The sequence below is a fragment of the Cryptotermes secundus genome, unplaced genomic scaffold, assembly GCF_002891405.2.
Source record: "Cryptotermes secundus unplaced genomic scaffold, Csec_1.0 scaffold234, whole genome shotgun sequence".
Taxonomy (NCBI): domain Eukaryota; kingdom Metazoa; phylum Arthropoda; class Insecta; order Blattodea; family Kalotermitidae; genus Cryptotermes; species Cryptotermes secundus.
In genome coordinates, this window is record NW_019725843.1 from 2,499,610 (window position 1) to 2,510,402 (window position 10,793).

At 43.7% G+C, this 10,793-nt stretch overlaps 1 protein-coding gene across 1 annotated transcript in view; it reads left to right on the forward strand.

Annotated features, from left to right (window-relative positions):
• LOC111863656 overlaps positions 1–10,793 on the forward strand; it is a 596,698-nt gene that overhangs the window by 547,898 nt on the left and 38,007 nt on the right. Inside the window, exon 9 of the mRNA XM_023850153.2 lies at positions 8,352–8,408. Coding sequence (XP_023705921.1) covers positions 8,352–8,408 — 57 coding nt within the window. The remainder of the gene's footprint in view (positions 1–8,351; positions 8,409–10,793) is intronic.

Genomic DNA, 10,793 nt, shown 5'->3' on the forward strand with positions numbered 1-10,793 from the left:
ACCTGTTTTGTTCAATTGGAAACGGACCATCGTAATGACCTGTAATAAAATCTATCCCTTTAACAGGCCGTGAAGGCCCATAGGGTTATGAGACGTCGAGGCTCCCACACTTTTGTAGACAATCGGCTAACAGATGGCGGTAAGGTTGTCAGCCTTACGTGCCTGCCTCCCTTTACCCTCCAGAAAGATTGCTGATACTCATTTATGTTAGAAACTGAGTCGAATCCATGGCCATAGTGCGACTGGAAGGATTAGGTCAATTGAAAAAACATCCACCTCATCGGGTCTCGAACCCGCGACCTTCAGGCTTGTAACATAGTGCCTCAACCAAGTACGCTACCGCGTGCCCCATGACCTACAGTTCGTCACTAAACAACATTCATGCATTTATTTCAGTAATAAATTACCCTGTTATATAATAGTCGCTGTGGTGGGGTGATCTGTCTTTCATGTACAAAGTAAATACTTATGGACGCTTTATATACATTTTATTAATCGCTGTTGTTTCAACAGTACGAGCGTAAACCCCATTATATTCGCATATGCATTTTATAATGTTCCTCTGTATTGATACGTAACCGCGTGTTATTCTGAATGGTCTCCAGTGCGGCAGAACATCCGAAGTAATCAATTCACACGTCTAGCTGCAGTTTCCACAAATAACCCAATGAGCCACTTGTGTACACACTAAATCACTGTTTCACTGAATATGTGTGCTATCAACAGTGCAAATTTGTTTTAGACCTCGGAAGAGACTTCAACGCCGAGCATTGGGTACCTCTGTCACTCTCACCTGGTATGCTATCGTTGGCGAAATTAATAATAATAATAATAATAATAATAATAATATAAGCTATCCCTGTGACAAGCCTTGGGGGACCATAGGGTTGTGAGGCTCCAACATTTTCTCTAGACAGCCGCCTCACAGATGGCGGTGACGTCAGCCTTTCGCGTCGGCCGCCCTTAACCCCCCAGGAATATTCCTGGTACTCATTTGTATTAGATGCACAGTCGACCCCAGGGCCAGGGCTGGAAGTATTTTTTACCGCGACGAGTTCGTGAACTTCATTGTCAGACCACGTATATACATGTCTTCTAAGAGCTAACAAAACATCTCCCAAAGTAATTAATACTGAAGATGGCACCTATATGGTTTGCCGAAACATTGAAGAGCCATCAGCATTTGACACGGCTTAGTTACAGAAATCCGAAGTCACGCATTAAACTCCAGGCAGGAAGACCTATAGAGTTTGGTTTGGGGGCTCTAAGAGCTGGAAAGATCTTATTTCCTTTTTAGGTAGTCTGCAATTTGTAACTGTTTTCATGAACAATCCACCAGCATCGACTACGACTGCTGTTAACTCAGACTTCACCTGATATCTGCTCCCTTATTAATGCTTCTGGATGTACATTCTGTTTCTCGACATATTACTGTCCTGCTACATTAACCCCCACCTCTTCATACCACATACAAATTTAGATCGGTCTATCGCCTCTCACAGATAACCATTGATGCATGTCATTCACTGACGAATACACCTGTCCGGCTGCACAGCTAGGCCGCTAAACTGGAAGAATATTAACAAATGTTTCCCCATCTCTTTTGAATAAAATATTTTTTTAATCATCTGTATGCATTGTGTAGTTTAATAGTCCGTAGCAGTTCATGGTATCATATCCGCCAGGGCGGGAAAGCGGTTAGATTATAGACCCAAAGCTGTTCTTCTTTCGCACGCGTTACCCGGGAAATGCGGTTAGGACTGCCAGGTCGTGAAGTTGCATTTCTTCATGACGTGGCTTCCAGAGCACAATTGATAGCATTAGGAAGCAGAGATAAACCTATTATCACATCTGTTTGTTCAGTCCTGATGTCCTCTATAACGTTCTTTTGTTTGAGATCTGAAATTCTCATTCCTTGACTGTGACGGTTACCATAAGCACGTCTTTTATTTCTGTTCGGGAATTTTTTTTTTTCATTTCATATGTTCTCTGCTCTGTTACCCACCATTCATTCTAATCTTCTTCACATCTCTTTTTTTCCATATGCATTTTAAACTACGTAATTCTTCCGTGCTTCGTGTCTGCCGCGTGGTTTCTAGGAGAACGTATATTGTATAATGTATAAAGCGAAGCTTCATCACTGAGTAAGCACGTAGGGTCCCTGCGAATGCTTAATTAATTAAGCACCTCGCAATGGGGGAGTGGAGGTATAGCTCTGTGCCATCTTAAACTTAGCACTGGATGGAGGTGAGTTGTCAGCTTTAAGCTTCGGCTAGTCTCTTCGCCACCCCCCACCCCGACTAAAGGAGCACCCAGTATCCATTGGGTTCTAGACCGAGTGGGCCCCAGAAGCGGTCTGGACGGTTGTGCGGAAAAGAAAGTCTCTTGCTCCTGCCCAGAATGGAACGTCACTATATCGACTGAGCTGTCACGACTGCTAAACACAGTGTGTAATGCACGAAGCAGTGTGTTTGACATTCACGGTTCTTATCGCCACACCGCATCTCGGCAGTTCATAATGGAAAAGATGTGTCGCTATTATAATCTGAATTTTTAATTTTATGCAATAATGAAGCTTATTTCTTTCTTGTCGTGCTGCTAAGTGGTTGAAGTGCTCTGTTATTGATTACGTTGTTAGTACGTTTATTATAGATGCAGTCAAACACATTAAAAAGAAGTTACTATAGGATTCTGACGATGGTGTATAACACACTGATATATTGGGTTTTTGGACTTTATCCATCGTCCTGGTTAGTTATCTTAAAAACCAGGACGATGGATAAAGTCCAAAAACCCAATATATCAGTACATTAAAAAGAATTTATTTAAATTGTATAATATTAATCGGTGTGGTGCTTCGATTCCCGAAAGTTGCAAGAGATTTATTTTTTCTCTACAGCGTCCACACCGCCACTGGGTCCCACGCAGCCTTCTATCAGATCCCCCCCCCCGGAGGTGAAGCTGCCAGAGCGTGAAGCTGACCATGCACCTCCATCTATTGCCTAGGTGAAGAATGGTGGAGCTATACCTCCACTTCCCGTACATCTTCGTGGCGTTTGCTTAATTGAGCACAACTTGATCTTTACCCTAATATTAGATATTATAAACAGTTTCATTGTTGCAATCCAGTTTATGTTTAAGGAAAATGGCAGCATTGTGTTATTGAATTTCTTTGCTTCTTAAGGACGCTTTTTCAGTTGCTGATGTTAATTACGTCTGATACGAGAAGATGATCATGTATGTTTTATTGGGTAACGATTTGGAAGCAGGCTGTCACGATATAGTATTGTGTGGTATTGCACACAATTTGCCTGGGAATTATTACGACGCGTGTCATTTTGCTCCGTACAGTGTGCTCCCACCGCAAGTCCGCCCGTCTTGTACCCGAGGGCCTTGCGGTTCCACTCTACCTGTGCTTGCATAGCTGCATTCGGTACATTGAAAGAATGAACACACTATTCGTCGCCCGGAAGCCTAGCATATACCTCCGTTCTACGTGTCATACTTCTTGCAGCTGCGGACCACGGCGCACGCGCGGGCCACTCGGTCATTGTAACATTCCCTGTAGCTGTAAAGAACCTGTAGTTACGTTTTCTTCTGCGAATAGGATAAACATAGTTAAAAGTTGCCAGAAACCACATTTTTCTATCCACCAATTTAAAATTATTTTTTAACGGCCATTCATCGCAAATGTTTAAATTTACGAGTAAATTCTATTTATTATATGTCGCATAATGTTTTATGGACTGTATAATACTACGGACCATGTGATGGACCGCCACGGACAACAGTTTTGAGAATCACTGGCATATAGTTAACTATAAATTCAGGGAACAAGTCCTCCGGCGGGCCTTTAAGCCGTGTTTCCCGTGTCGTAGATTTACGGCACGTAAAAGAACCTCATGTCTCTAGGAGACCTCTGAGCTAAATTACAAGCCTTTTCCCGCCCAAGTAGTCTCCAATGCCTCTGGTGGATGGGGGAAGCATCAAGATACCGGGGGCCGACCTCGTTGGCTCTACGGGGGCTGATGGGTATGGCGACAGTAGAAATTAAAAGGGGGACGCACAATGGACCAATAACTGGTCTAAGTGTATGGGGAAACCCACCCCCTCTCATAATACATACATACATAGGGATTTTCGTGGCTCTACTCTGTCTCTCCAGGCAAATATCAGTATGGTGCCTCATTTAGATCATTCCAACATCCGACGCCATGTAGTCTCGATACTGAAAGACATAATCCACTACCATCTTCTGTTTATCTTTCCCCATTCCCACGAATTATCACTTGTAATCTCACTCGCTCTCTTTGCATTCTCGGTTTCATATTGGCGTTATTTTAAGTTGATTATTTAACGATCCTGTCAGTATCGAGACTATACAGATTTGGGTTTTTGTTGTTGATGGTGCGGAGGCGTGAGATTCATGTAGCAAGTGTGAGCAGGCCGCGCGACTTATATTCTCACCACTCATGTACATTCTTTCCCTGACCCGAGTGAAGTTAGTAATGTAATTTGAAAGCAGTTCCATAACGGTTAGTTGATGGCTTCTCACTACGGAGGCTCGGCATGACTCACAGGCTAGTCAATGTGGGATCTGTGTTGGACGGAGTGACTCTGGTCAGATTTCTGTAGGAGTGCATCGGTTTTCCACATTACGCGAATTCTCCATACTCATTTGCTATCATCAGGAGCTGATAAAAGGCAAAACTGTACCTCTGTTTAATTATTGAAATGTTATACCATGAAGTATGGGGAATCAGACCTGCGCACTAGATGTGGGTCAATGGCCAGCCTCACACCCCGACCTCTGTACCCCCGGGTAACGCCCGTCCGGCACCCACTCTATGTGTTGGCCCCAGAGCCGGTCTGGATACAAGTGGAGCAGAGAAATATCTCTTGCTACTGTCGGAAATTGAACCCCAGCTGTCGAGCTAGTAGCCCGTCGCTATACTGACTGAGACGTTCTGGCTCTTCAGGAATTACAACGGTATACAAATTTTAGTCCACTACTGCAACTGTAGTTTTAATTAGACATTCCAGCTATTTATAATCTACTAAAGTGAGTACAGGTAAAGTTGTTCCTGTGCTTAACTAATTAAACACTACACCATGAAGACATGAAGGAGTGGATTTATAGATCCGCATTTTCTTAACCTCTGCACTAGTTGGAGGTGAATGGTCAGCATCACACCTCGGCCGCTTTGCCCTCTGAGAAACGAGCACGTGACACCCTCTGTCCGCTAAAGTTAGCACCAACTTCGCCAACAAGCGGCGGTCGCTCGGTCGGTGTAGTTCGCTTGCGGGCTCAAGCCACGGGGTTTGTTTTTTGCTTTGTTTGAAAATAGCACCTGATATATGATCTAGGTATTCTTTGGAAGTCCATAAGCCTCGGGCACTATGTAACCGTCCTGTGTTTGTGTCTCGCATAGTAACAAGGCTTGTTCTTAGAGCCTGTTGCGCAGGAAGTAAACTGATGGGGGCAAAAAGCTGATCTTGGTGCGCGTAGTTTTCGGATCTTTAAAGACCTTAGAGACTTTCTGACGAGTTTCACCGCTAGGATATGATCCAGTTTACAACCCTTCCGGCCCGGCTACATGGCGCGAATAAACTCTTAAATGTTACTCCCCCCCCCGGTTTATCATGTCTGTGCCAAGTGGTTTTCTGGCGACAGTGGACGAAACTGCCTCTTCGCTTTCCAGTAAATAGCTTCATCACAAATCTTACAGATTTGCCCATGGTCCAATACGGCTGATAAGAAATCCTTCCCATAATCCACTTGAATGCCTTGTACGCGATATTCACGAGGTTTGCATAAAATGTATAATTAATTGTCACATTTGAATTAGATTAAGACAGCTGTGTCACGATTTTTCCTGCTTTAGTCTAAAATGTATATTCCATGTATTGCGGTATGTGGACTATAATTCTAAAGACATACAAGGCCTAATCATTTAGAACTCCGAATGGCTCCACAACTGTGAGGGAGTTGTTTTCGTGTGTGTGCGCGCGCGTGCGTGCGTGTGCGTGTGCGTGTGAGAAAATTTCGCATCTTATATCAAAATATATTTGTCATATTGCAATATCACTTTAAAACATATATTAAATTTTCCAGTGGGAATAGACTTCAAGAAAGCCTATGATTCAGTTAGGAGGGAAGTATTGTACAGTATTCTCATAGAGTTTGGACTACCCATGAAACTATTTGGACTGATTAAAATGTGCTTAAACGAAACGTATAGTAAAGTCCGTATAGGTAAACATTTGTCTTATAATTTTCCTGTCACCACTGCTTTTCAACTTTACTACAGAATATGCCATTAGGAAGGTCCCGAAAAACCAGATGGGACTGAAATTAAATAGGACACATCAGCTATTGGTGTATGCTGATGATGTGAATCTGCTGGGGGATCATATAAGATACCATAAAGAAAAACACAAATTTTAATTTACGCTAACAAGGAGGTTGGTCTAGAAGTAAAGATGGAAGCAATATGTTCCTCCGAAATGTCTGTTGGCTTTCAGCGGACTACACGTCATCATATCTCTTCATAGCCACCGCTGTCAGAACCTTAAAACAGTCTTCTTTTGGCTTAGGCAAATGGTCTGCTTTCATTTCATTCATGATCAAGACGTAAGAATTAAATGAAATTAATAAGAAATTCGGAAAACTGAATTGACCTAAGCTGAGGGTGGGGTACCATGTATAGATAGGTACTGCGCATGCTTGTGTAGTTTCTGCGCCTTTAGTCTCCCCAGTTATGTCTTTTTTTTCTTCCTTGGCACTACGCCCCAGTGGGCCTAGGCCTACCTCCTTTCACTTCGGCTTTTCTATATCTTATACATTCAGTAGGACTCCTTGGGCGGGTGATCAGCTCGTCGCAAGCCCTCTACCTGTACACAAACACAGAAAAACGCACACACACACACACACAAACTAAACATCCATGCCCTGAGTGGGATTCGAACCCACGATCCCTGTTTCCAAGCGAGCGAAGACAGTACATGCCTTAGACCGCTCGGCTACCGTGATCCGCCCAGTTCTGTCTTGCCGTGAGATTTTCCAATCCAAATGCATTTCTTATTTCTTCTGCGTGTTCTATAGGCCTATATCTGCATTTGAGATGACGTCATTAAGTGCCCTACATACCTGTCGTGACTGCAATTCACCGATAGTCGAACATGTTAAGTGTATCGCAGAAATTTAGAAATAAAATGTATACTTGTGTAACTTGCATCCATCTCATGCGAAAATCCGGTATTCCCCCTACGTGCATATGTCGCAATCTGGAGAATTCTGGCAACCCTGGCTTTAATAACATTGTGCGTATATAAGCGAAACTTTCATTATTGCGTATGCCCCTGTAATTTTGATAGTGTAGACTGTTAGCAGCCGATCACAGCTGCCGCGCAGTCTAAGATGAACCTTCTTCGCCCATTCGAACACTGGGATTGTGGGTTCGAATCCCATTCGAGGCATGGATGTCTGTGAGTTTACTCTGTGTGTAGGTAGCGGCCTTGCGACGGGCTGATCCCCCATCTAAGGAGTCCTACCGACTGTGTATAGATGAATCAATTGAAAAAAGCGGCCGAGGTCCATGAAGGCTATAGATAGACGGGCGGATGGAGGGAGGGACGGATGGACGGACAAATGGGTAGTGACAGCTAGACTGCATAGGACGTAGTGGTTTGGAAGGACCCGGTTCAGATACAATCCAGAGACTGTCCTGGAGTTCGCATGGAATCACCGAGGAACGTCACAAAAACCCAGAGTCAGGATAGCTGATGTCCCCACCGAGCCTCGCAACGAGGTTCTCCCGAATATGAATTCGTAAGTTGCTGCTATGCCAAAGCGCTCGGTGTGTTTGTTGTATGTGTATAGCGACTAGGGTACATGCTGCACGGCCTAGAAGTCGGGGTTCGATTCCCGGTAGGGGCAAGAGACTTTCTCAAAACGTCGAGAGCGGCTCTGGGGCCCACCCAGCCTCCAGCGAGGCGTGATGCTAAGCACTCACCTCCAACTAGTGCCGGAGTAAAATATTATGCAGCTGTACCTCCATTCCCCCATGCGTCTTCAAGGTGTGATGCTAATTATAACATAATCCCTGGGATAACTACCTTAATCTTCGCTGTAATCTGATTTCGTGTATGTAGTTCAAATTCTTATTGTTAGCTATACTGTTGTGGATTTGGGGCCCTGTGAAAATGTAGATCATTTATGAAAAATGGGCGCGTTAGTTTTGGAGCAAAAATTTGTAGGATGTGTTCTGTGCTTCCCTCGGCAATGTTTTGCAATGTAATTAAAGGCAAAATTAAATGTTAATAACTTTTTATTTCTTTATTTGTTTCAGCTTAAAGTCCAGGAGGCTCTGAGGAAAAGAGAAAGATTCCACAAGGAACATGAAGAGGTAGGAAATGCAGTTTAACTCAGCTTTTCTCGTAGTTGAAGCTGTGGCCCCCCACGGAGGGACATGAAAGTTTTTCAAGGGGCCGCTGAAAATTTTCCCAATATAGGATGCTGAATTAACTTTAGTCCTAAAGAAACCCACACCTAATTGAGTTATATAACGGTTAATTCAAATTACTTCATAAATATAACTCCGTGATTTTAGTCCACAAACGAAATATACAGACCGAGCGACCGCCGCTTGTCGGCGAAGTTTAGTGCCAACTTTTGCGGATAGAGGGTGTCGCGTGGTCAGCGCAACGAATCCCCACGGCCGTTAATTTCGGTTTTCTAAACCAGAGACGCTATTTCCTTGAAATAGCTCCTCAATTATTATCATGAGGCTGAGTGGACCCCGTTCCAGACACACTACTTCTCAGAAAAAAATCTGGTAGCGCCGGAAATCGAACCCGGACCTCTGGATCTGTAGCCAGGAACGCCGACCACTAGACCACAGAGGCAGTCATAATCAAGATTAATTAATAAATTTGTCTCAAATTGCTGAATTACATTCTGTGTTTGTTTAGAGGTTTTAGGTGGCCTCAGACTGTTACATCAAGGTAGTCTCCGACTGAAGGAGTTTGTTAACAGATGCGTTAGCTAATGAATCATCAGCAGTGTGCTGCTTAGTGGAATTGGCATTGTTCTCTGTATGTGTACTTTACCTCGTATGCTGTACGTCAAGCGATACAATAGAATGTCTTATAGATAGACCGTGTTCTCCTGTTTATCGAGCCTTTTCGAGTCTGTCCATCTTCTCTCTGATGTTATTGAAATTAAATATAGTAAACTACTGACAAAACATAGTGAAACATTAGTTAATGCATTATGGTTAATTGGAGCTGACATTTTGTTTGAGCATCAAAATAAATTAATTTACTAATGATGATAATACCACTCATATGTTGTTAACTTGTGGATATGCGGGTTGTTAGAAATTTGCTAATCTCTTTTAACATTAATATTCCAGCAATGATTAAATCGATAGGAATAAACGTACATGAACTCGATCACCCGTGTGTAATAAGTCGTGTCCGCCATTTTATGTCGTATACGCGTCTGCCCTCTAGTGACAGAATACCTGTACTATGCCAATAAATAAGGAAAATACAAATGTTTGTGAGATTTGGCATTCTCTACAGTCATCTTCTGGGATGTGACACCGTGTTGTTTCGAAACTACGCCTACCTTTTTCGTCGTGGTACTTATTTTAGGATGCAGAAGACTCCACCGAAACTTTGACACCTCTCTGCGATACAAAACAGCATCACATCCCAGAAGACCACAGTCTCAGATGTATCGTAAATATTTGATACCAAAACATCTAAAATGAATGACATTCAGAACAGTTCTCAAAAACATCAGTGGTAGTTTTTTCCGTTGTATTTTGAACCTGGTACTAAAAGGTTAAATTGTATGCCAGTGAAGCAAGCGAACTATACCGACCGGGCGACCGCCGCTTGGCGGCGAACTTAGTGCCAACTTTGCGGATAGAGGGTGTCACGTGGTCAGCGCATCGAATCCCCACGGCTCTTAATCTCGGGTTTCTATACCGAGAGCCCCTATTTCCTTGAAACAGCTCCTCAATTATCCCCACGAGGCTGAGTGGACCCCGTTCCACATCCATTTTTTTTTCCTTGGCATTACAGCCCCAGTGGGCCTAGGCCTACCTCCATGAACTCCGTTCACTTCGGTTTTTCTAGATCTTACACATTCGGTAGGACTCCTTGGGCGGGTGATCAGCTCGTCGCAAGGCCTCTACCTGTACACAAACACAGAAAAACGCACACAAACATACATGCCCTGAGTGGGATTCGAACCCACGATCCCGGCTTCCGAGCGAGCGAAGACAGTACATGCCTTAGACCGCTCGGCTACCGTGACCGGCTCCACATCCATTACTTTCACAAAATTTGGTAGCGCTGGGAATCGAACCCGGACTTCTGGATCTGTAGCCAGGATGACAACTAGACCACAGAGGCAGTCTAAATAATCTTCATTCTTTGCATTAAAATCGATACATTTCGTTTTCTTTTCAAATTTCATTTTTTCAAATTCCCAGGTCAGATCCCTGGCTTGACCCTCGCCGGCGCTTATGCATGGGCAAATCTCTGTCACACGAACACGTACAAACCGCACGCGTTTCTCTGCTCCTGATCATGGCATTCAGCAAGTCCATGAGTCCGGAAAATTTGATATTAACTTTCTTAATATATTTACTTTACTTAAGGAAGTAATTTTCTGCGGTTTCTCTATCCCATATCCGTTTATTTCTCTCACAGTCTTCATTCTTTTCCTCCCTTCCTTCATTCTTCTCCTTCCCCCCCCCCCCCCCCCCCCCCCCCCA